Source organism: Myotis yumanensis, unplaced genomic scaffold (genome assembly GCF_028538775.1).
Source record: "Myotis yumanensis isolate MYYU_CA2020_CCGP unplaced genomic scaffold, mMyoYum1.0.hap1 SCAF_13, whole genome shotgun sequence".
NCBI classification, from domain to species: Eukaryota; Metazoa; Chordata; class Mammalia; order Chiroptera; family Vespertilionidae; genus Myotis; species Myotis yumanensis.
In genome coordinates this window covers 36,775,245-36,802,892 of record NW_027223764.1, presented here as the reverse complement: position 1 = coordinate 36,802,892, position 27,648 = coordinate 36,775,245, and the positions used below count along the sequence as shown (strand labels likewise).

General features: G+C 35.2%; 1 protein-coding gene across 2 annotated transcripts in view; it reads left to right on the top strand.

The window, feature by feature from the left end:
- JMJD1C (jumonji domain containing 1C) overlaps positions 1 to 27,648 on the top strand; it is a 247,062-nt gene that overhangs the window by 58,956 nt on the left and 160,458 nt on the right. For both annotated transcript variants that reach the window (XM_070432828.1, XM_070432827.1), the window contains exon 2: positions 25,918 to 26,082. Coding sequence is in view for 1 of the 2 variants with exons in the window: in XM_070432827.1 (XP_070288928.1) it covers positions 25,918 to 26,082 (165 nt within the window). In the remaining variant the exon portion in view is untranslated. The remainder of the gene's footprint in view (positions 1 to 25,917; positions 26,083 to 27,648) is intronic.

Sequence of the window (27,648 nt, the reverse complement as noted above, 5' to 3'; positions counted from 1 at the left end):
GAAAAGGGTACATACATATTGTATCATTACAACTGTATGAACTATTGGAAAAAGCAAAGCTGTGAAAATGGAAAGGTTAGTGGTCTCTGGGGTTGGATGAATTGATGGAACACAGGATTTTTAGGGCAATGAAAGCACTCTGTATGATACCATAATAATGAATACATGTCATTCATTATACATTGGTCCAAACCCATAGATTATATAACATCAAGGGTGAACTGTAAGGCAAATTATTACTTTGGGTGATTGTGATGTTTTATTGTAGGTTTATCAATTATAAAAAAAATGGTGGGGATGCTGATAATGGGGTTGGGGCATAGAGTATATGGGAAATCTCTATATCCCTCTCAGTTTTGCTTACAATACTTTTTAAATTTGCCTTTTGATTTCTTGTTTTACTCATGGCTTAAAAACTGTGTTGTTTGGGGGTATGTGAGGTATTTTTGGTTTCAAATTTTGATCAGAACTATATTTTGTAAGATTTGAATTTTAATAATTTATATAGATGTTTATTTTGTTGCCTGGAGTATGATTTATTTTGACAATTACTTGAAGTCTAAAAAAAATGCATATTTCGCTTTGCTGGGTATTCTGTAAGAGTCAGTGAGTTCAGGTTCTTGGTAGTATTGATTTTATTCTGGTAAGATACATATAACATAAAACATGCCATTTTAACTGTTTTTAAATGTTCAGTTTAATGGCATTAATTACATTCAGGACTATGCAGTCATTAGTCAACTTAACTAATGAATGCAATAGTTAACACTCCGGTGTGGGGTGAATTTCCCGCCAAAATATAAGCTGGCGCGGGCAATTATTTAGCGCCATAAAGTGTTCTCTACTTACAAGGGATTTTTATGATACCTATTACCCCAATGGGTATGAAACGGTTCGCATACGCAGGTAGGTATCTTTGTGAACGGCAAACAAACAAATATTTGGTAATACGCAGTTACAATCGGCCCGAGTTTACACGTTTCCCGCACTCCACTGCAAATCTATGAACCGAGTTAAGACGGCTCCCGCGGAGTACGCGCAATTCACGCGAGCCGACTTAACTCGTTTCCCCCACTCCAAGTGTTAAGTTGCAGTCATTATCCCTCTGTGTTTCTAAATTTGTTTCATTACCTAAAACAGGAACCCTGTGCCTATTAAATAATAATAACTTTCCATTTCTCTCTGCTATATCTCCCCCCCTTTAATATGTGTCAAAGACTTTGCCTATTATACTTTAAGTGGAAGCATACAATATTTGTCATTTTCTTTTTGGCTTATTTCACTTAGCATGATGTTTTTCATGTTCATTCATGTGGTAGCAGGTATCATAACTTCTTTTTATGGCTAAATAGTACTCCACTACATGCATAGACCAATTTTGCTTATCCATTCATTTGTTGATAAATATCTGAGTGTATTTCATTTCTTGCTATTGTGAATAATGTTGCAATGGATATTGCTTTATAAGTATTAAAAATCTACCACCTTGCTAGTTTTTCATTTTCTCCTGTATTCTTTATTCTCTTTTCCTGCCTTCTTTTGTATTAAATATTTGTCATGATTACATTTGTTTTGTTTATAAGGTATGATTCCTTGGTTGTATTGTTTGGTTGCTTTATGGTTATACTCCATGTTGTTAACATATCACAGTGTACCAAGTGAAATTGTATTGCTTCATGTATAATTTGAGAATCTTAAAACCTCATACATCCAATTCCCCTTTTCCTAAATTTCTATTGTCATATCTTTTTATTTTTATGAACAGAATAAACTCCACAATAAATTATTATTCCTTCAAACTTGTCATTATCTTGTAGAGATAGTTAAGTTGCATGAAAAGTTGTTTAATATTTACCCATAAAATTGCCATTTCCAAGCTCTTTATTCCTTTATATAAATACAGATTTTTATCAGGTATCATTTTCTTCAACCTTAAGGACTTCCTTTAATATTTTTTGTAGAACCAAGTCTGTTGGTGATGAATTATTTCAGCTTCTGCACATCTGTAAAAGTATTTTTTCACCTTTTATTTATTTTTTAAATTGTTTTATTGCTTAAAGTATTACAAAGGGTATTACATATGTCTCCTTTTTTCAAATAAGTATATTTTTACTGGGTATAGAATTCTAGGCTGACAGTTATTTTTTTCTAAAGTACTTTAAAGATGTTGCTGTATTGTCCTCTGACTTTCAGTGTTTTAGAAAACAAAATACATTTGTTTGTACATAGCATGTCTTCTTTTCCTCTTTACCAGGGACTTTAAGCAGTTTGGTTTTATGATTGACTTTTGTGTCATTTTCTTCATGTTTCTTGAGATTGAGTTTAATTGAGATTCTTTTTATCTGCAGGTTTAGTTTGTATCAAATTAGTAAAATATTTATTTGGTTCTTAGTTTTAAAAATTGTTTTTTTCTCCCCTTGCTTTCTCCTTCAGGAAATTCAATTATACGTATATTGTCAATTTTACATTGTCCTACAACTTAGTGATACTCTTGTCATTTTTTTCAGTCTTTTCCTACATTAATGCATAAATAGAAGGAAAAACAAATTGATGTTGCTTGATCTTCAGTTCCACTAATATTTCTTTAGTAATATCTCAGTTGCTCTTGGTCCCATCCAGTGTATTTTTCATCTTAGATATTATTGTTTTCATCTCCACAATTTCAATTTGAGTTAGTTGCTTAAAGTATCTTCCAGGTCTATGCTTACTTACAGTGTTTGATCTTTCAACTTTTTTGAACACGTAGAATATAATAATTAGCTGTTTAAATCTTCCTGTCTACTAATTGTTTTTTAAAAATCTATCATTTGTGTCCCTTTGGGTTGTTTTGATTGAATAAATTTTTTCTCATTATGGGTCATAGATCCTATTTCTTTAGGATCTAATTTTTTCTTTGAATTCCAGATACTATTAATATTACCTTGTTATGTACTGTGTTGTTTTTTAGTATTCCTATAAATATTGGAATTTTTTCTGGGATACAGTCAAGTTACTTGTAGTTTGATTGGGGGAGGGGTCTAGTTTTTAAGATTTTTATAGTGCAACCAGAGCAGCTGTCAGTCTAGGGCCGTTGGTCGGCAAACTGCGGCTCGCGAGCCACATGCGGCTCTTTGGCCCCTTGAGTGTGGCTCTTCCTAAGCCTTAGGAGTACCCTAATTAAGTTAATAACAGTGTACTTACCTATATAGTTTAAGTTTAAAAAATTTGGCTCTCAAAAGAAATTTCAATCGTTGTACTGTTGATATTTGGCTCTGTTGACTAATGAGTTTGCCGACCACTGGTCTAGGGCTATTTAATCTCCATTATAAACCCTTCTAGAAAGTACTGTGTTGTTGCCATGTGAATTATGAGGTCAGTCTTCTTTTTTTTTTTTTTAACTTATTGATTTTGAGAGAGAGGGAGGTAGGGAGGGAGAGAAAGAAAGACATCAATTTGTTGTTCTTCGTATTTATGCATTCATTGGTTGCTCTTTGTATGTGTCCTGACTCGGAATTGAGCCTGCAACCTTGGTGCATTCAGTATGATGCTCTAACCAACTGAGCTACCCAGCCAGGGCCAGGTCAATCACTCTTAACTGTTGGGAAGAGGAAACTGGTTCAGGCTCTTGTGAGCTTCAGGATGTTCTCTAATCCTTTCAGGTGTTTAGCGTACACCTTTAATTTCTTAAAGCACACGGGTTAATTTTGTTAGATCCAGCCTGTGGAGGCCACCAAGTAAGTGCTTTGTTTGTTTGATGATTCAACCTCAGGGCACAGTTTCTCTGGTTTTTTTTTTTTATCTCTTAGGGTTCTTGGGTCAATAATTTCTATCTTTTTAATTCTTGGCTTCAAAAAACAAAACTAAAAAACCCAATAAATACATAAATAAAAAGAATTTGTTTTTTACGAAATGCGTATCACTTCTGCACCATCATAAAGTCATGTAACTTGAACCATAGTAAGTAGGGGACCCTCTGTATTTGTTACAGAGGGTCCCCTTTAGATAAATGTAGCTTTTATTATTTATAATTCAGCACCTGACAGTTTCTGATACATAAGTATATAGAAAATATTCAATGATTTTAGCACTGCCAAAAAATATTATGCAGACAGACTTTCCCTTGTGTCATCAAAGAAAAGTAGAAGTCTATTGATTTTATTTCTTGTAATACCTTCAGTAGTCCTGATTTGGATGTTATTAGCAGTGAAGAGATTTCTGAACAGTCATTTGTGCTTAAGTGTTAAAGGGAGATTGAAAATGGTGTACTGGATAAAATGAGTATTTTGTCAGGATGCATGTTACAGATATTCTTTAATATGATCATTTTCAAAGTATGGTCCTCAGACCAGTAGCATCAGCATTACCTATGAACTCATTATCTTCTGTGATGATAATAATCTTGGGAAATATTTAACATTGTTTCCAAATCTTATGTTTCTTTAGCTTATAATGAAGGTTATTAGAGCAAAATTACTCACTAAATCGTTGGGTCCAGCCCTTGCTGGTGTGGTTCAATTGGTTGAGTGTTGTCCCGTGCACTGATAGGTCACCAGTTCAATTCCTGGTCAGAGCACATGTCCAGGTTTTGGGTTTGGTCCCCTTAGGCAACCCATCCATGTGTGTCTCTCACATCGATGTTTCTCTCTCTCTCTCTCAATATATATATATATATATATATATATATATATATATATATATATACATATATATATATATTTAAACATATATATATTTAAAAAATTTTTTTAAAGTTGATGTTTACAAAAATAAATCATAGGGTCCACTGAAAAATAAAAAATTGTAGGTATTACACAGGAAGATTATGTGCTTCTAATTTGACAATACCTGGCTTCTTTCAATTGTCTTCCCAAAGGATTGGACTGTTTTAAGACTTAATGATAGTCTCATTAGAAGTAAGTTCTCTGTTTTTCATTCTTTGGAAGGAAACAGTTTACATTTATAATATGAAAATTCCTTAGTATATGGTATAATCACAAATAGAGTTTTATGATCTATTTATTTCATAGTAGCTTTAACATTTTTAAGTGAGAGATTTCAGCTACGTGAAAATGCTGACATTAAACTCTTTTTTATAAAGCTCTTCAAATAGTTATTTGATCATTTAAATTTTGCAAGGTGTTTTAGTATAAGATTTAAAACCGTTCATAATTGGGAGGCTTATATAAAATGGCATGATTTTTGTATTTATCATCACTTTATAGCCACAATATGTTTATCAGAATTTGACAGAGTTTTAGTATTTAACACGTAGGAGTGGTACCTTGAAGGGAAGAGTACTTTAACTTTTAAATTTAGCTTTAATATTTCTGTTCTTAAAAAATGAAAGACCCACCCTAGCTGGTATTGCTCAATTGGTTGGGCCTTGTTTCATGTCCCAGAGGGTTGTGAATCCCTGGTAGGGTGTGTGTAGGAGGCAGCCTGTTAATGTTATGCTCTGGCATTGATGTTTCTCTCTCTCCCGCTCCCTTCTTCTCTTTCTAAAAATCAATAGAAAAATCTTAAAAAAACAACAAAAACACCACAAAACAAAGACCCCAGAATAAAATACAAATTGAATTTTATAATCATATTTTAAATGTATGAATTCTGTGAAGAGAAAGGGATAGACTTTGCTGTAATTTATTACAAAGCTATGGTTATGTGTCATTACTTATATAAAATAGTCTTTGTTCAGCTTCTTATGGCACTAGGAGAATTGTATAGTTCCATTGATTGGTTCCATGCAATGGAAATCTGACCTTTAGCAGATGTTTGAGAAATTACCAGCACAGCATTATCAGCCAGCTAGACAGTTTTCCCCTTGTTATTTGACGGGCCTTTAGTGGTTAGGAACATGGCAAGGAAATTTTAAACTGTTTTTCATCATATCAAAAGCTTTCTAAAATATTAAGAACACTGTGAAAAATATTGACAAAATGAGATAGATTATTTTCCCCAAATCATGGGTTACAGTTTAGGTAATTTTTAAATGTTTACTTACTTTAAAAAAAAAAAAAGAACAACTAAGAAAATCCTGATTGTTGCATGAATAATATTTTACTTTGTTATTGAAAATACTTTTGCCTATGAAATTGTCATGAAGGGTTGACATATGTTATTTTCTGCCTTGGTCATATTTTTCCTTCTGTAGGTTAAACATTGCAGGTATCATTTGTTTTCTTATTTAATTGTAAGTTGTTTTTTTAAATAAAAACTTTTTTATAGAGGTTAAATGTATCACAGACAAGTTATCCTATCTGGAACTCCTAGCTAAGGGCAGGATGCTGCACGAATGAATTTCTGTTCAAATAAAGCCTGTTCTCTGAAGGACAGTATTTTTTAGAGGATGTAAGAGGTCCAGCTGTGTAGTTGTGGGAGTGGTTATGAACACTAAGCTCTGTTTTCTTCAACTTCATTGATTGAGTGTACAGGAAGGGAGAAAAGGGGAGTGCCTTAATGTTTGAGAATGAAGTGATGAATTGATAGTACCAGTAGTTGTGAGAACTGGATCTTTTCCTGCAGGTGCTGCTGTTCCATGGGGCATTCCAATTGCTTTCCATTGTGTCAGATGCAGAATTTCTAAAAATAGTTTAACGAAAGTTTAAAGAATATAATCTTATATATTTCCATTTTATGGTTTTGAAACAATTGTGTATTGCATAGGTTTATATACTAAATTAGCTCTTTTAAATAAAGATTATGATTTGTAGTAAATGATGTGCATTTAACATTAATCAATTTATATATTACATTTAGTAATTGTACTATTATATTTATATTTACATTTAAACAGTAATTGCACTATTGTCATTTCATTAATTTTTGGTGTATGAAAATGTTAATTGTGCTACTTAGTGAACTTATTACTGGTGAATTATGTTAATAACAAACTGGATGCCCAGTTAAATTATATGATTCATTCCTTTATATTTTTAAAAAATTTTGCATGCTTAAAATAAATCCTACTTGTTTTGAAACATTTTGCAAAGTGCTGACAGGATGTATAGTAACAACCAAGATTAGTAAATAAATATATGTAGGCTGATGGGCCAGAGAACATTACAATATGTAAATACATCTAAAATATGCACATTTTCTAGTATAATTCTTGGATATTTACTTTTTTATATGAAATTTTAAAAGATTAAAACATTAAGCTATAGAATTCTCTTCTACATAAAAGGATATGAAAATCTTACTTATTCCTTACTATCTTTCCCTGTTACAAATTAGAAATTCAAAATACTTTCTAAATATATTCACATTGAATTTCTACACCCAAGTACCTATAAAGTGAGAATTTTGTGGACAAAATTCAGTAATTACCTTTAAAAACTGGAGATGGGAATTATTTGCCTGTCTTAAAATTTGCTTGTTTGCCTCTGATTCAGCATGAGATAATCCTGGTCCAAACATATGTTTTATAAAAGCCTGGTCACATTTCTGTGGAAAACAATCTTGCTTTGTCAATGTTCTTATGTAGGAGGCAAGTGATTGTCTAATTATAGCTACAAAGTTTCAAAATTAAGGATTCAGAGTACTAGTCAGTATACCTTATCCAAAGATTTTTATTCTTAATCCCCAGATAATTTTCAACAAATTTATCTCTGATTTTTCAATTCATAAGAAACAAAACTGAGGCAGGTTTGCGTGTGTGTGTGTGTGTGTGTGTGTGTGTGTGTTTATGTATTGATTTTAATTGATTTTAGAGAGAGGTCGGGAGAGAGAGAGAGAGAGAGAGAGTAAGAGAAAGGGAAACAACAATATGAGAAAGAAACTATTGGCTGCCTTTCTACCGGGGATCGAACCCACAACCTGTGTGTGCGCACTGACCGGGAAGTAAACCTGCCACATTTTAGTGCACAGGACAATGCTCCAACCAATTGAGCCACATCGGCAGGGCAGTATTATTATTTTGATGTTTGTTAACTTGCTCTTATTTAGTTTGCATTTCATTGATGAGTTATTTGTTGAGTGGCTTTTCATAGGCTTATTGGCTATTTGGATATACTATACTCTTTTCGTTGAGGTGCCAGATCAAATCTTATGCCCATTTAAAAATTTGGATTGTCTTTTCTTTTCAATTAATAGAAGGTCCAGGGTCTTTATATATTCTGCATGTAAGTCCGAGTGTGGCAAGGGAGGCACCTAGAGCGCAGTTTTATTATGGTATCTACTCCACCGTAGGGTTGAGTTTCTTCTGTTCCTGGATTGCATTTCCCCAAAGCATTCCTGTGGTTCACTCTCTAATTCAGGACTCTATTAAATGTTGCCTCATTTTAGTCCATCATATCTAAAATAGCACCCTAGTCCATGGAAAGGAAAAAAAACTGGGTTAGTAATACTTATATTACTACAAAATAGACTTTAAAACCAAGGCTATATTAAGAGACAAAGAAGGACACTACATAATAAAGGGAGTAATCCAAAAGGATATAACTTGTAAACATTAATGCACTCAACATAGGCACACCTGAATATGTAAAGCAAATCTTGATAGACCGTAAAGGGAGAGATTGGCAGTAATACCGTTATATTAGGGGATTTTAACACCCATTAACATCAATGGATATATCTTCAAGACAGAAAATCAACAAGGAGATGGTGGCATTAAATGACACACTAGATCAAATAAATTTAATTGACATTTTCAGAGCATTTCACCCCAAAGCAGCAGAGTGTACATTCTTTTCAAGTGCCCATGGGACATGTTCTACGATAGATCACATGTTAGGACACAAAACAAGTCTCAATAAATTTAGGAAAATAAAATTATATTCAGCATCTCCTCTGACCATAATGTTATGAAACTTGAAAATCAATCACAAGAAGAAAACTGAAAACACACAAAGACATAGGGCAAAATAACATGTCACTAAAGAGTGAATGGGTTAACAATGAGATCAAGGAAGAAAGATACCTTGAAACAAATGAAAGTGAGAACACAGAAAACCAAAATCTGTGGGGACACAGGGAAAGCAGTCCTAAGAGAGAAATTCATAGTATTACAGTTCTATCTCAAGAAACAAGAAAAGCTGAAATAAACAATTGAACTTTACATGTAAAGGAACTTGAAAAAGATCAACAAAAACCAGAGTGAGTAGAAGGAAGGAAATAATAATAAGACCAGAGCAGAAATAAATGAAACAGAGTTTTAAAAAGCAATACAATAAAAGATCAATGAAACCAAGAGTTGCTTCTTTGAAAAGATCATCAAAATTGACAGACCTTTAGCCAGACTCATTGAAAATAATAGGACCCAAATGAATAAAATCAGATATGAAAGAGAAGTAACAACTGACACCAAAGAAATACAAAGAACTGTAAGAAAATATTGTGAACAACTATATGCCAACAAATTGGACAATCAGAATGAAATGGATCAATCCTAGAAACATACAGTGTTCAAAAACTAAATCAGGAATAATCGGAGAATCTGAATAGACAGATTACAAATAGTAAAATTGAAGCAGTAATTAAAAAATTCCCAACAAACAAAAGCACTGGATCAGATAGCTTTACAAGTGAATTTTATCAAACATTCAAAGAAGAAGTAACACCTATCCTTCTCAAACTATTCTCAAAAAAGCAAGAGGAGGGAAATTCATTTTATGAGGCCAGAATTACCCTAATTGTAAAACCAGATAAAGGCATGACAAAGAAAAGTTTAGGCTAATATCCCTGATAAATATAGATTCTAAAATCTTCAATAAAGTATTTATAAAACAGATCCAGCAATACATTAAAAAGATGATATACTATGATTTAGTGGGCTTTATTCTGGGGATGCAAGTTTGGTGCAATATCCACAAAATAATAGAACATGATACACTACATCAGTGATGGCGAACCTATGACACGCGTGTCAGAGGTGACACACGAACTCATTTTTTGGTTGATTTTTCTTTGTTAAATGGCATTTAAATATATTAAAATAAATATCAAAAATATAAGTCTTTGTTTTACTATGGTTGCAAATATCAAAAAATTTCTATATGTGACACGGCACCGGAGTTAAGTTAGGGTTTTTCAAAATGCTGACACGCCAAGCTCAAAAGGTTCGCCATCACTGCACTACATAAACAAAGTGAAGAATAAAAACCACATGGTCATATCAATAGATGCAGAAAAAGCATTTTATAAAATCTAGCACCCATTTATGATCAAACTTTCAGCAAAAGTGTGAATACCTCAATGTAATAAATGCCATATATGAAAAACCCACAGCCAGCATCATACTCAATGGGCAAAAACTTCAAGTGTTCCCCTTAAGATCATGAACAAAACAGGGTTGTGCACATTTACCACTCTTATTCAACATGGCACTGGAAGTCCTAGCCACAACAATCAGACAAGAAGAAGTAAAAGGTATCCAAATTGGAAAGGAAGAAGTAAAACTGTCATCATTTGCTGATGACATGATACTCTTTATAGAGAACCCTAAATATTCTACCAAAAAACTATTAGAAGTGATAAATGAATTCAGTAAATTAGCAGGATACAAAATAAATATCCAGAAATTAGTTGCATTTTTGCACACCAACTAGAGGCCTAGTGCACGAATTTTGTGCACTGATAGGGTCCCTCGTGGCTGCTGGCCAGGTACTCCCTCCCTTCTCCCGGCTGCTGGCTGGGGCCTCCCTCCCTTCTCCTGGACAACTCCTGGTAGAGGGGGATAATTTGCATATTACACTTTTATTATATAGGATAGGATAATGAACTATCAGACAGGGAAACAAAAAAAAAAACCCCAATCCCATTCACAATAGCAATCTACAGATTCAGCGCAATTCCTGTCTATGATACCAATGGCATATTTCACAGAACTAGAACAAATACTCCAAATATTTATATGGAACCATGAAAGACCCTGAATAACATCAGTGATCTTGAGAGTGAAGAAAAAAGTGAGAGGCAACCAGTTGATGTGTGTCTCTCACATTGATGTTTCTCTCTATCTTTTAATTACCTCCCTCTCTCCCTCCTTCCCTCCCTCCCTCCCTCCCTCCCTCCCTTCTACTCTCTCTCAAAATCAGTGGAAAAAAATATCCTCAGGTGAGGTTTAATAACAAAAACCAACATGGTACTTATAATTTCACTCATTAGAATTGAATGAACAAATTGAACTAACAAGCAAAATAGAGGCAGACTCAGAGAGCAGCAGGCAGACAGCTCTGTTTGGTGTAAGGGTGGAGGGATTGAGCAAAAAAAGAATAAAAAAAAGAAAAAAACGCATGGACACAAGGTGATTGGAGGGGCTGAAGGGGGTGGAGATAAAGCGGGCATGGGGGCATAGATGGTTATGGAAAAAACAAAATAAAATTATATTAACCAAGAAATATGTATATATAAAAATAGAGGTAATATACCAAAAATATAAAAATAAAATAGCACCCCAGTCTTCTGTCATTCTGTCATCCTAGACAACTCTGATTTTCTTCAAAGTACTTATTACCAACTGACATGTATTTATATGTATGAGTTTTTTAATATTGTGTTTATTGTCCTCCAAAAGCAAATATGCTTTATGGGAGCTGGGGCTTTCTTTTTGTCTTCTGCTGTCTACCCAGTTACTAGAGTAGTGTGTTGCATGTGATAAGTTCTCAATAAATATTTGTTAAATATTAATAATACTGTATAAGGAATTTGAGAGGAGCAAATATACAAAAAAGAGATGAGTTTTATTTTATACATGCTTGAATATATATATATGGAATAGTACAGATAAGAGACTGAACTAGGTCTGGGATCAGCAAACATTTTATGTAAAGAATCTAATTAGTAAACATTTTATGTTTTTTGGGAATTATGGACTATACCACAGTTGCTCAACTCTGATATCAGAGGGAGAAAGCATCAAGGACATTGCATACACTAATGAGGGTGGCTGTGTTTCATTAAGAGTTTATATACAAAACAGATGATTGGCTTGTGGGCTATATTTTGCTGACTCCTGGACTAGGTAATGGAAAGCTATAAATGTGAGACTTAGATGTTTGATCTTGATTCAGAAGGAGTCATGATAGCTTACATGAATAAAATGGGAAGACGAAAGTGTTCTAAGAAAATTAGTCTGTCAGTAGTAGGTAAGTAGTAGGTAAGCTGGAGACGGGGAGTGATTGGAGGCAGAGAGAATAGTTTAAAACACTTAGGCTTACTATATGTGAGGCACTGTATTGAATTATATATGTTAATTTATTTAATCCTCACAAAAACCATATAACCCCTTTAGACTGATAAGGAAAGTGAAGTGTAGAAAAGTTATATAATTTCCCAAGTTCACACAACTGTTAAATGTGGAATAGTATTTAAATGTTTACTGCCCCTTATCAGTGCTGTTTTACTCTATAAGTAAGGTAAGTAAGAACTGAGCTAGGATATTGGTAGTAAAGAGTACAGGACAGTAATGAGGAATGTGAATGAAGTAGGGCCTGATTATGAAGACAGGACTGAAATGTAAGTAAAAAAGAATGATTAAGGGGGAAAATTCCAATGGATTGCACTAGGAAAACAGAAAATATTCTTTTTGGTACATAAGGAATGTGAGAAAGAGAGAGCTCATTAGGGGAAGATGATGTGTTTTGTACATTGTTTGAGATGAAGATGAAACACTATTACGTGGAGCTGTATCATTGAGAATAAACAACGAAAGGTTGGATGAGAATGTTATTACCTCAACATATTTTTTTAAATATATTTTTCTTGATTTCAGAGAGGAAGGGAGAGGGAGTGAGAGATAGAAACATCAATGATGAGAGAGAATCATTGATTGGCTGCCTCTTGCACACCCCCAACTGGGGATCGAGCCCACAACCTGGGCATGTTCCTTGACCAAGAATCTAACCATGACCTCCTGGTTCATAGGTTGACGCTCAACCACTGAGCAACACCAGTGGGGCTACCTTAACATATTTTGAGTAACTGTTTCACTTAAGATTTTGCGAAGTGACAAAGAGAATAGTTTATGCAATGTAACAGTATGACATCTCTGAATTTAGAGAATTTGGGAACATGAGTAGGAATACACCTAAGTAGGGATAGGAAATGAGACCATTAAAAGTAGCAGATGTGGAACCAACAGAATCCAGGGTTATGAAAGGGGATACTTTTAAAGTAGGAAATGATTGTTTATAAGTATTTGTCCCAGAATTTGAAAGTCAAAAAGTTTTAAACCTGAGTATCTATTTTTTAAAATACGTTTTTATTGATTTGAGAGAGAAGGAGGATGGGAGAGAGAAATTTCATTCAGTTCCCTTCCGTACTCACCTGACTGGGAATTGAAAACCTGCAACCCAGGTGTGTACCCTGACTGGCAATGGAATCCGAACCTTTTGGTGCATGGGACGATGCTCAACCAACTGAACCACACTGGCCAGTGTTTATAGAGAAGTAACAACTGGCCATAATTAACTCTGAGTATCATCAGAGAAATTTAGTGATAGGCAAAATTGACATGTAACAGTCATTCCACCACAACTATGTTCAATAATTGCATCCTCATTTTCGCTATGAAGGCAGTTCCTACCAGTATTGGTAGTACTTGTCGATGACTGTTCTTCAGATATATTCTGTCAACAACACCGGCTTCTTTCTTTTGGCTTCAGAGATACGTTGTGCCAATAGTTGGTCTTCAGATATATTCTGTCAATGCTGCTGCTTTCTTTCAGCTTCAGAGGTACGTTGTGCCAATAGTTGGTCTTCAGATGCATTCTGGCAGTGTGTGTGATTGGCGCCAGTGAGAGCTTTATATGTATCGTGCATGCGCAAGTCAATGTTTATTTTTAAATTGCCAGTGCACGTGATAAGTACCGGCTGGACGGTCGGATGGACGTATGGTCGGTCACTTAGCCTTTTATATATATAGATATTTCCAGTTCTTAATATGGCCCTTGGTATTTGCAGTGCTCCCGTTATTCACAAATAACAATCACTTTGATTCTTCACTTTTCATTTTCTTCATGAACATTAACTTTTCTTTACAAATATTAGCTTATGTTAGACTAATTGAGATTTTAAGAAAAGTTGTGAAGATGTGTTGATTTAGGAGAAATCCATAGTTGTGTTGTACTGTGGATGTTTTTTGTTCAACCAAGTTCATTTACCTAATTATTTTCTCTTTTCACAAGCCATAAAGTACATGTGATTAAATTTGTGACTAGGTGAAATAACATGTTGTTATATGTCATAGCATTTGGGGGTCATTTACTAGTATAAATACTTAAAATATTTAAAATTGGGAGTACCTACGGTCTTATTATTCATTAGTTTCTCAGATAGATAATTGATAGTGCTTTCAGGCAGTCACAAAAAGGTGTGTGAGACCTTTGAATATTGCCAGATGATAACAGTTTTTTTTATAAATACTTATTTTATTTTTTTAAATATATTTATTGATTTCAGAGAGGAAGGGAGAAGGAGAGAGATAGAAACATCAATGATGAGAGAGAATCATTGATTGGCTGCCTCCTGCACACCCCCTACTGGGGAACGAGCCCGCAACCCAGGCATGTGCCCTTGGCCGGAATCGAACCTGGCACCCTTCAGTCCGTAGGCTGACTCTCTATCCACTGAGCCAAGCTGGCTAGGGCTATAAATACTAATTTTAATGAAATTCTATCACAATGCTTGGAGTGGCTTACCATAAATGCAAATCAATTTCACATAATCTTGCATATGTATATGTTATACAAAGTTTTTATGTGCATACTTATTTCATTTATTCAAACAATGTTTATTGAGGACTTGTGTTCTAGGTACTATTTGCTAAGTATCCCCAACATGGTCTATCCTCTTAGAACTTCCTGTATGTGGTATCTTTTTTTTTCTTTTTAAAAATCTTTATTGTTGAAATTATTACATAGGTCCTCCTTTTTGTACATGGTATTTTTGTATGTAGCAAGGTGTCAGTTAAAAGTGCAGTAAAACCTCGATATAACAGACTAATTTGGGCGAGGGGTGTCCCTTAAAGCCGAAAGTCAATTATATAATAAAGTAGGTTTTCTGAATACGTATGTTAAAAAAATTGACAAATTAGTTTACCTATTTTTAATTATGTAGACATGTTTGTGTAATTAAAATTATGCATGAAAAGTTTAATTTCGTATAAAAGTTTTCAATATGTGTTAACTGTAATTTAAAATTTATACTGAATAGGTCTAGTAAACGCATGCATTCACCAATCACTGTGAGTAAACAATTGTACGTGGCTGGGGTATGGCTTAACACATGTGGGAACATAGGCCGGCAGGTGTTAAAACTGCTACAGTCATGCCACATGACAACAGAACCAGTTACTTCAAGTGATACTGAATGATCATGTGCTAATCATTCACTGAACGTTGTTTACCATTGGATTTAAATCTACAGACTATAGTGTAAATATGTAATATCTATGTTGGCAAAATTACTAGTGTTTTTTTCCAACATATTGCCTATTTGCTAAAATTTATTTAAAATAACAAGTGAATTAATAACAACAAATAACCAGTTACTTTAATTATAAGCAAATCTTGTTCAAAAGCATTTTAAAATTAACAGGGTGTTAATTTTCACATAGGACATACAGACCAAAAATTGTGTCCATTAAATCCAAAGTTTGTTAAATCGAGGTCTGAAAAATCAAGGGTTTACTGTGGTTCCTCAATGACCATGCTTTTGAAATGCTAATGATACTTATTAAACATTAGTGATTTTTTTTATATTAACACGTGGTAGGAAAGACAGAACATAAAAACAAACGAGTAGATAAAAATGTAAAAACCTGATAAACTGATATTCCTCCATATGTACTTACAATATATTTCAATTTTGGTTAAATGGATACCTAATGTTTATATTATTGTGACTCTATAAACAGTATTTTTGGTTGCCTATATGCTGACTTTTAATTTCTTGGAAAATAATTTTATTTTGGGCGGGAGTTAATAATTGCCTTGCATTTCCTCCCTTTATTTAGTGTTCTGGGTACTTGTCACAGATTTAATCAGATACTCCCCAGTTATGTAAAATTCTCTCAGTACACTCAAGTATTTATATTAAGTAACCTGTCAATTTTATCTTAATCTTTAGTAATCTTCTGGGGCTTTTGTATCTGGACATTCTTGACCTCTTGTGGTCTTATTTTGCCATCATCCTGGTGATTCCCTTGTCTTTTTTTATTTAACTCTTTTCCTAGATTCCATATTTGGGTTTACATAGTCTCTTGTATTATTGGTGGAATATATCTTCCAGTAATTTCTTTTAAAAGGACTACCTGTGTGAACATTTTTTTATGCTTGTTCATCTGAAAGTATCTATATTCTACTCTTAAACTTGACTTATTTCTGACTGGTTATAGAATTCTGGGTTAGAGATTAGAAACTATTTTTCCTAATAATTTTGAAAGTATTGATCTAATGTTTTCCAGAATCTGTCTTTGCTTTTGAAAAATCATGCCATTCTGCTTTTTGATCTATCATCTGAAAGAATCGTGTGGAATCTTCTCTGTTGTCTGTGCTTGGAAATTTCACAATGACATTCCTAGATGTATATCTGTTTTCATCCATAGTGCTTATTAGCTCTTGAGGAGTTGCTTTTCAATCTGGGAACTTTGAGTTTAGGTCCTAGGAAAATTTTTTTTGAATTGTTTCTTCACTTTCTCATTTTTAATTATTTTTTTCTTTCTGGATCTTTTGGTATGATACCATGATGGTCCTCTTTTTATTTTTCCTCATTTACATTCTTTTTGTTCTAGTTAGTGGGAAAAAAATTTTTAGCTTAATATTCTAAACTTTCTATTGCATTTTTCATTTTTCCTATTAAAGTTTAATTTTAAAAAACATTTTTGTTTTCCAGATAGTTTTTTTATAGCTTCCTGTTTCTGTGTTTTGATTATGTTTCTCTTATCTTATTGGGAATATTATATTAGTATTTTGTATGTTTTCTTTTCAGAGTCTTGTTTTCTTTGAAGTCACTTTTTCTCTCTGTGTTATTTTGTCTGTTTTATATTTGATGTTTTACTTGCAGGAAATATCTGGTGAATCTGACTACTCATATTTAAAAGCACATTGGGAGCTCTGAGCATGTGGGCAGGGTTTGTTGGCTATAGTCTTGTCTGTTTAGAGATCAGCTCATTTCTTTGGGGAACACCTAATGTCTGTGTATTTAGTTGCCTTTTGTCTTAAACTGGTCAGGTTTCCCAGAGAAATCCACTAGTCTTTTTCCCTAACTCTAAAAAGTTTCACCTAACAAGGTAAAAATAGACTTGGAAGTGGGAGAAAGGTGTTGGTTTTCAACATTACTTCATTATGTAAACTTTCACTTAATCCATTGTTTCAGTAGTAATGTCTGCCTTCAGCTTACTTCAATATGCTCCCTGATCCAGAGACCCAAAGATAACCTTTTCGGGACACACACACACACACACACACACACACACACACACTTTCTGCCAAAGTGGGAGGCACTTTTGAGGCTGAAGCGAGAAAAAGAAACAGACTAGTCTCATTTTTCCTATTATCCCTACTTGCTCCTCATTTTTGAATCTTTGGGGCTTCTCTGTTGTAAATTGGAGTGTTTATCAGCTTTGCCAAATTCCAGCTTTAGCTTAAGCTTCTTTTATTGCACAAAGTCAGCTGCCACTGCTATTGCTGTTATTTTAACATAGTTTTATTCTGCCCATTTTACCAACCTATTGAAATCTTTTTTTTAATATATTTTTTTTTATTGACTTCAGAGAGGAAGGGAGAGGGAGAGAGAGATAGAAACATCAATGATGAGAGAGAATCATTTGATCAGTTGCCTCCTGCACAGCCCCTATTGGGGATCAAGCCTGCAACCCAGGCATGTGCCCTTGACTGGAATAAAATCTGGGACCCTTCATTCTGCAGGTCGATGCTCTATCAACTGAGCCAAACCAGCTAGGGCTCTATTGAAATCTTTTGGAATCTTCATCTTATTATCCAACATGTTAAATTATTCTCTTAATGTTGAGTCCTGTTGACTCTTATCTTTTTTATCTTGATTAAAGTATGAGGAAAGAGCCCTGTGGATTACTTTAGAAGAGATACAATCAGTTTTACTTTAGTTCTTGGTTAATACTGTAAGTTATGGTTGTTTATCCACCTGAATACCCTAGTGTGCTATATTATTAATGAGCTTATATTTTTCATTTTATTCCTAAAAATATTTTCAATTCTTTCCCCACAATATCATAATTTTTAAAATTTCTAGTGTATTAGTTACACTAGTCTACCTAAAAAGAAGAAATTTATTGCTAAAGAAAAAGTTTAGGATTACTTGTAGCAAAATAAAATTTGCTCTTGGTGTAACCTTTTTCTCTTGTAGTGCTTGCAAGCCATCTTGCAAATAGTAGTTTTTATACTCTAGATATAAACTGACATAAATGGATTGTCAAGAGCCTTTTAAACTCAAATTATGTTTCTTTAATATATAATTTTCTTTTTAAAATATATATTTGCATTGGTTTCATAGAGGAAGGGAGAGAGAGAGATAGAAACATTAACGAGGAGAGAGAATCATTGATAGGCTGCCCCCTGCATCCCTCACACTGGGGATCGAGACCACAACTCAGGCATTTGCCCTGACCGGGAATCGAACCCTGGCCTCCTGGTTCATAGGTCAATGCTCAACCACTGAGCACATAGGCTGGGCTAATATATAATTTTCTTGAAAAAGTTTTCCCCATTTCCAGAATCAGTGCATTTTAGAAGTTGTTTTCCTTTCTTATTATGTTTTACAGATTACATTAGAGATGCATGCCTAATTTGGGTCTGTGACTATTTAGACTCATTAGACAAAAACTAATTTAGAAAGTATCTCAGTATTCTCTTACTGTCTTCTTTTCTCATTTCAACTTCATTTACTTTATAACTATGTTTCTTCTACCTTTTCCAGTTTTCTACTCAATTCTCCTTGGTGGAGAAGATGGATGCAAAAGAGGAGGTGTGAGTAGTTCTTTATTCTCTCTGCATCTGTTAACATTACATCATCTTTCCCATGCAATATTCTTGTTTCTTCTTAGTTCATCCTCTTACATTTATGCAGCCAGTGGGCTTGTATTGTTTTCTTTTGTATTATTTATAAAGTTTAGTTTATTCTGACAATACTCTTACAAGTTTTATGATATTAATTTGTAAATATTCTTAGTTACGTTTCCCTTCTTCCATATGTCCTTTTAAAATCTGACATGAAGAAACTATATAGCCATATTGTTTCTCATTCATCACCTTTATTCAGTTCACTCACATTTATTAAGTTCCTAAAGTATATCAGGTCCTGGGAAATAAAATGTTGATAAGATATTTCTTTTACTATTGGAGTCCATACTTTCTTAGGGAATATCTCTTCCCATTTCTTATTAGAATTATTGACATCTAAATAATTAAAAATTAACTTTTGCTTTCTTGATTTCCGATCCACCTTATTGATTAGTATTTCCTTCTGGAGCTATATGTGGTATTATAAAATTTGACTCAGGTTTGAGTTCTCACTCTGCCAAATGTTAACTATGTTAGATAAACCTTTCTTTCTAGGTTTTGCATTCTCACCTATAAAAAAGTACCTAATACCTACTTTATAAGTTTGTATTGTGACAGAATTTAGAAGTTAAAAATGAATTGAGAGAATATACATACATGTGTTACATAATACTTCTTAAATTTCAAAAGCTGTATGATGGTATTTTTTATAAGGATTGCTATCTAAATATTTATTGCAATTCTCTTAAAATAAGATTTATGTCTCTCTGGGAGCAAGAACTGTATCATATATTGATCCTTATCATTGCAACTGGTAAATAGCAATGTCTTATAATTTGGGTTGAATTTCCTAAAAAATTGACTTAAAACAAGTATAGCATGTTTAACATTTCTTTCCACCGTAATGTATTCATTCCATCTATGTAACTTTAAAATTTAATGTTAAGAAAACATTCTATATGGATAATTTCTATTACATATTAATAAATATTGCTTCTGATTATTCTCCTTCCCAAATTATCATGTTGTCACCCTTGGATTCGTGGATTTCTAGATGCCTTTTATCTCTGTTACTTAGTTTTTCTTCTTCTTTATCTGTTTGAAAAATAAATTATACAGGCATGTTACTATTCCAATAGCAAATTTCATTTTCCTAGCTTTTTTATGTGAAGAGATCATTTTTATTTCTTTATGTCAAAATATTAAATATCTTATAATTAGTGTAGTTTAGACATTGGGTAATTAAAAAAAACAAAGATTAAAAATATTATGTATATTCTTGTCTCCCGCCTCCTTCTCACTTTAGAATGAGATTGACCAATTTCTCTGATGGTCCTTTTTAAATTAAATTTGTTGTTTTTCTGAATAATTGCATTTTATGTGTCCTTTCTCCTTTTAACATTTTAATATAATGGAATCTTAATCATTGTGACAAATCTCTAGCCAGACATTTTCTCTGTATATGAAGTGTATTATACTTTTAGGTCAAAGAAAAAAAGAAAGTGAAGCCAGCATGTGTCAGTTACCTTATTGAGTCCTTTTCTGACATTATCAGGTTTAATTCTTACAACGACCCTCTGAAGTATTAATTACCTCTATTTTACTAATTTGAAAACTGAGGATCTGAGAAATTTTTTCATTCATGGTCTCATTGTTCTAACTCGAGAGAATATGCTCTTTGTCCTGTAGTATATGACATGGAAAGTAATGATTCAGAGTATTGAATACCATTTTACCATTCTATAATAGCTTTATGGAATCACTTATATAACTTTCTCATCTGAACTTAAGACCTTCAGTGTCTTAGATTATAAATAATAATTCTCAGTACTCTTTTATTCATTGTTGGTCTTGCTAAATTGATACTTGTCTAGAACATTCTTTGGAAGCATATTTGTGAAGTTTTAAAAAGTTCATGGAGTTTGGATAAGTAATGTACATTTGAGAGTAGGACAACTTATATTAGCCTGGGGCAGTTTGTTGGGTTTGCTGGTGACAGCATTTCCAGCTCCCTGACACTGACCATATTTCTTTAAAGTGTTAAAGCAGGGTTCCAGCGATTGGTGTTCTCCTTTTCTCTTGACATTAGTTTAGGTTGCAAACATTATTTTATTCCTGTTTTTAATCAGTGCAATCAAAAATTATCTTATGCTTCTCTTCTATCATGAGAGCTGAATGAGCATGGTATGTTTCAGGAACAGAAAAAAAATCAAGGTACCAATCTGTAGAGTAAGGGACTAGGGATTGTAGCAGGATCAGAAGAATGCAGAAAACAGATCTTTAGGGTCTTGTCAACCAGTGTTAAGTTCAGATTTAATGTAATCCCATGGGAAACTAATAGAAAGTTTGAAAGTAAGGGGGATAACTAGATATCCTTTTTCCTGTTTTAATATCTTACTCTACAATAAATAGAAGACTCTAAAATGTACTCTTTAAATTGCAAAAATGTAAATTGAATGCTGTCAATATAACAGAAGTCTAATTTATAGTGGGGTCACTGCGTGATTATAGATAGGTATAGGGATTCTTCCCAGTCTACAGCTGGAGCTCTTGAAAGCTATTTTATACTTTGGAGCAACATGACAATTAAATCCTGAAACCTGGGAGTTACCACATCCATTTTCTTCATTCTGATAGGAATAGGAAATTAAGATATTCCCAAAACATTTTTTTTCAGGTGCCTTTTACTAGTATACATAACTTTATTTATTGCTCAATACAGAGGACAAGACAAATTTTAAAGCATGTACGTGTTTATACTTGGAAAATTTGGGAAAGCATAAAGAAAAATTAGTACACCACTCTTGGGTAATTTTCATTGGCATTTTTGCAAGTGGCTTTTCTAGTTACATATATATATATAATTTACTATATATATAATTATATAGTAGAATTGTAGTATAATAGCACAATAGTGAAAAGTTGTAGGTCCTGTGTTGGGCTGAGTGATTGATGAGGCCAGAATATGAGAGAGTGAACTGGAAACATAGGAAGTGGTGTTTGAGGAGTAAAGTGTTTGAAATTGCAGTTATGGAGAAACTGTAGCTAGAGGAGGGGAAGGAGTGGTTCATGTAGGATGGATGATAAAGTAAGAAGAATGAACTTTGCAGTGAGGAATAAAGAATAACCTAATCCATCTCTAAGCTCAGTAGTATAAGGGATATAGTAGGGAAAACAGTCATAACTTGAGAGGAATCCAGCAAAAAACTGTGTCTTTGAAGAAGATCCATATTTAATTTAAAGGAAGAAGTGGAAATTATGGTGGATTTTTACTGGTATTATTTCAGAGATCACTGTGACAGGTTTTCGAGAGTTCTATTAAAGAACATATGTGCATAACCCATATAACACGGACTACAGAATGGCGATGGCTAGAGGGAAGGAAGGGCAGAGTGGAGGTGAGCAAAGGGAGGGAAAATGGGGACATATAGCCACATCAGCCAGCGCTGAATAGGTAGTTTTAATTAAAAAGTAACACAGGCTTATATATCTCTTCAAAAAATGGAATCACTAAGAAATGCAGTAGAAGGAATCCTAGACTCCTCATCCATGTTACAATTTTCAATTTTAGTCCTAATCCTATCATGTAAAGAACCTTTGGAATTTAGCCTTTGTGATAACAATTTTATCATATGTTAAAGTAACACCCATCTTTTTTTCTTTGAAGATTATGTTGAATATAGGATGAACAAAATATTTGAAAATTCTTAGCGTATTGTAAATTAAATATATTATGCATTTATAACGTTTCTACTGAGTATAAAACACAATGGGAAATTTATCAGTAAGTAATGAATCAACCATTACCTATAATCAAAAGGTAACTAATAAGATTTCCAACTACAGTTGACTCTTTTTTATTTTTTAGCTTAAATTTTTTTTTTACAAATCTTTATTGTTGAAAGTATTACATAGGTCCTCCTTTCCCCCCCCATTAATCTTTTCCCATCTGCTCCCCCCACCCCCCTCCCCCACCAACACCAACCTATTGTCTGTGTCCATGGTTATGCATATATGCATACAAGTTTATTGGTTGATCTCTTCCCACCCACCCTCCCCTGCCTTCCCTCTTAGGTTCAACAGTCTGTTCATGCTTCTATGTCTCTCGGTCTATTTTTGATCATCAGTTTATTTGGTTCATTAGATTCCACATATGAGTAAGATCACGTGATACTTATCTTTCTCTTTCTGGCTTATTTCGCCTAGCAAAATAACTACAGTTGACTTTTTTTTTCTCTTTCAAATAATTTTAATAACGTGGCAGTCAAAATATGAAAAACAGCCTCAAACGTGTTCCCTTTAAAGGTGGTGCTACCGTGATTGCTTCGCACAAGCATGATCAAAGGTAGTGATGATACCGGATTCCAAAGAGCAAGGGTGTTAAGAAAGCTTCAAGGCTCACAGACTGAAAAGCTTGGTTTCGGGAAGTCTCAGAGGAGTCACAGGTGGCAGGAAAGACATGAAATTTAAGGGACCTTCACAGTACAGGGTGCAGTTACTGGGTCATCAGCACCTTGAAACGTTTCTTGATGGTGATTCGATGTTGAGAGTATTTGTCGTCTGGGGAGAACCGAGCAGGATGGGCCGAGCAGATCTGTTGTCCCGTAGGATCAAACTTCTTCGGGGTATAGACCCAGTCTCCCTGTTCATGGAGGTAATACTGGAGAAATAGGATCTTGCTGAAGCAGGAGGTTCCAGTTCTGTCTGCAGCTCAGTCTACTGAGGGCCTCACATCTACAGTTGACTCTTGAATGGCATGGGTTTGAACTGCTCAAGTCCATTCATACATGGATTTTTTTTCCCAATAAGTACTATAGATGTATTTTCTCTTATTATTTTCTTTATTTTAATAACATTTCCTTTTCTCTAGCTTGCTTTATTATAAGAATACATTATAGTCCTAACCGGTTTGGCTCAGTGGATACAGCATCAGCCTGTGAACTGAAGAGTCCGAGGTTCAATTTCGGCCAAAGACACATACCTGGGTTGTGGGCTTGATCCCTAGTGTGGGGCATGCAGGAGGCAGCCAATCAGTGATTCTTTCTCATCATTGATGTTTCTATCTCTTTCTCCCCCTCCCTCTCTGAAATCAATAAAAATATACATTTTTAAAAAAGAATACAGTATATAATATACATAACACAAAATATGTGTTCATCGACTGTTTGTTATTGATAAGGCTTCCGGTCTGCAGTAGGTCTTTACATTGAATTTATGTCCTTTGGGTTAGGGAAATGTTTACAAACCTTGGCTTTTTGGATTCTTGACTGAAATGTTTTGTCAATAAGACCATATTATAATTGTTCATGAGGGCAAAGCAGATAATGTTCAGGTTTTCCTTAACATTGTCTCTGCTTCAGTTTTTCTGGAGCTCCCAGAAGCCCATTTATACTACAACTTAATAATTAAATATGAGAATCTTATAAAATTTTAAATAGTGGAGAAATTTGTATAGTTTGAAACCTTTGCATAACACCAGATAGACCTCATCTCAACCCCTAAGGATCATTTTTAGAAGAAGCCGACAGTCTTGTTTCTAGAGTTGGGCTCCTGCTTGACTTTGTGTGGATAACTAGAAACAGATGTTAACTCCTTGAACAGTGTATTCTGTCTTTACCAGTTCTCATAGGTAAACACATCTAATTAGCTTTCTAACGGGCAGCAGCACAAAGACCTCAGAATCAAATGTATCTTTTACCAGTTTGTCTCCATGTTTAAAAGTCCATGATAGCAGGAGTCAGAAGATATTTAATATTTATTAAGCACTTTGTACATGTGCATCACTGTACTGGACACTATAACAGCTCTACCCTCAATGAATTTGCACCTATAATTTAAAGATACTACATTTGAAGAATATAGGGTAGTATATGATCATATGATAATATAATGTGTGGCAGATAACTGTTTATAGGAGTTCAAAGCTAAGTTTGTTAATGTGGGAGTTAACTTACATGCTGAAGAACATGAAAGAGTCCAGCACAAACAAGATTTAAATACAGGGAAACTGAAACACTTCAGGTATAATGTAGCAAAAGATGGGTGGAAGAAAAAGATAAGAACAAGACTGCCTTCAGTGTAACTCAACCTAATCGGGAAGACAGTTCTATGAAAAGATAACTTTAGAGAATTAATGAAAAGGGATGTAAATGGGGGCCAAAAGGGAGTAGAATGATTGAATGAGTTATAAAAGAGTCAGTTTTGGTTTTCCAAGTATAACATCCTTGTCTTGTTCCCAGTGTAGAAGAAAAGCTTTCAGTCTTTCACCATTGAGTATGATGTTAGGTTTGGGTTTTTCAATATGATCTTTATTATGTTAAGGTTGTTTCCTTCTATTCTTAGTTTGAGGTTTGTTTGTTTTTTAATCATGAAAGTGTCAATTTTTTTTTTCCTGTATCAATTAAGATAATCATGTTTTTGTTCTTCATTCTGTTAATGTGGTCTATTGCATTGATTGATTTTTTATGCTTTGAAATATCTTGCACTGCTGCCTGTCTTTGTATGAAAGTTTTATTGGAAAAAAGCCAAGCTCATTTGTTTACATATTGTCTAGGACTGCTTTCATACTATGAAGTCAGAAGTAAGTAGCTGTGACAGAGACCATATGGTTTGCAAAGCCTAAAATATTTACTGTTCGGTCCTTTATAGAAAACGTTTTCCAACCTCTGCTTCTAGAATCATCAGTATCTATATAGTGCTCTAGTATGTCTTGAATAGGTATTGGTCGGTCTATACTGACCAACATTTTATAAATTGCTTTTCTTAATAAACTTATGACTTATATAATAAGAAGGGGTTATAATGTGGTTATGGATAGATTACTTAAATAATGATTTTAAGTGAAATGTTTATTTGAATAATGAATTTGGTAATGTCTTCTCATTCAACGTCATGGCTTATACATATTTTAAAATATCATACTCTCTATTGCTTATGGAGTTTTATGTTTTCTTTCCCATAGGTGTATGTGGAATTTGATGATCTTGAATGGGATAAACGAGAGTGGGTTAGAGTTTATGAAGATTTTTCAGCCTTCTTGGTGGAATACCACTTAATCTGGGCCAGGAGGAACAACCCTAGCCAGACTCAGGGATCAAAGAGCAAGCAGATTCAGTGGCCTGCATTGGTAAGATCACTTTCTGTTTTATTAAGCATTTTTATTTTGTTTAAAAGAACAAGAACTAAATGTAAGTTTAGGTTTATCTGCTGATTATCCTATATAATAAAAGCCTAATATGCTAAGTGTTCGGTCGTCCAGTTGTCTGTTCAACCAGTCAAAGCATAACATGCTAATGATATGCTAAGACCACTCAACCGCTCACTATGATGTGCACTGACCACCAGGGGGCAGATGCTCCGACCAGTAGGTTAGCTTGCTGCTGGGGTCCAGCCAATCAGGAATGAGCAAGACGGGCTGGACACGCCCTGGAGCCCTCCCATGGCCTATATAATAAAAGGGTAATATGCTAATTGACCCTCACACTGTCACAAAGATGATGGTGCCCACAGCCAATAAGGAGGGAATATGCTAATTGACTGCCCCGCCCTCAAAGATGGTGGTGGCCACAGCCACAAGATGGGGACATCCAGTCCCCTCAGCCCCACCGGGGCGGCAGGCGCATGGCAAGGCCGGGTCCGCCCCCAGGTGGGCCAGGCCACTCCACACACCTGCCTCTGGAGTCCCCCAGTCCCCTTAGCCCCCCAGCTGCCCAGGGCCGGCCTGAGGTGCGGGCAAGCCTCAGATGGCCAGTCACTATGAGGCGCACTGAGCACCTCTTGGTCCCTTTGCCTAAGCGGCAGGCTCTGATCACCCAGTGGCAAATGGGGAACTGGGCTGGGGGGCAGGGCCAGGGAGCGGGTGGAATGGCCGACCTTTTGGTCCCTCCCTGCAGCCAGCAGGCTCTGATTGCCTGATGGTGAACAGGGAACCAGGGGTAGGTGGTGGTGGAGGTCGGGGCTGGCTGCAGGCAGCCAGGGAAGATGGCCCTGATCACAGGCCAGGCCTAGGGACCGTACCTGCACATGAATTTGTGCGCTGGGCCTCTAGTACTATCTAATAAAGCGGTAATATGCAAATTGACCATCACTCCAACGCATGAGATGGCCGCCCCCATGTGGACACAAGATGGCCGGCAGGGGAGGGCAGTTGTGGGCAATCAGGCCAGCAGGGGAGGGCAGTTAGGAGTGACCGGGCCGGCAGAGGAGGGCAGTTGGGAGGGACCAGGCCTGCAGGGGAGGGCAGTTGGGGGAGACCAGGCCTGCAGGGGAGGGCAGTTGGGGGCGACCAGGCCAGCAGGGGAGGGCAGTTAGGGGCAATCGGGCCAGCAGGGGAGCAGTTAGGCGTTGATCAGGCTGGCAGGGGAGTGGTTAGGGGGTGATCAGGCTGGCAGGCAGAAGCGGTTAGGGGCAATCAGGCAGGCAAGCAGGCGAGTGGTTGGGAGCCAGCAGTCCTGAATTGTGAGAGGGATGTCCGACTGCCCCTTTAGGCCCAATCCCGGTGGGCAGTCAGACATCACTTGAAGGGTCCCAGATTGGAGAGCGCAGACTAGGCTGAAGGACACCCGTCCCCCCCGCCCCCCCACCCCGTGCACGAATTTTGTGCACCAGGCCTCTAGTATATATATAAAAGCCTAAGCAACTGTTTGACCTGTAGCTATGATGCACACTGACTACCACGGGGCAGACGCTCTGG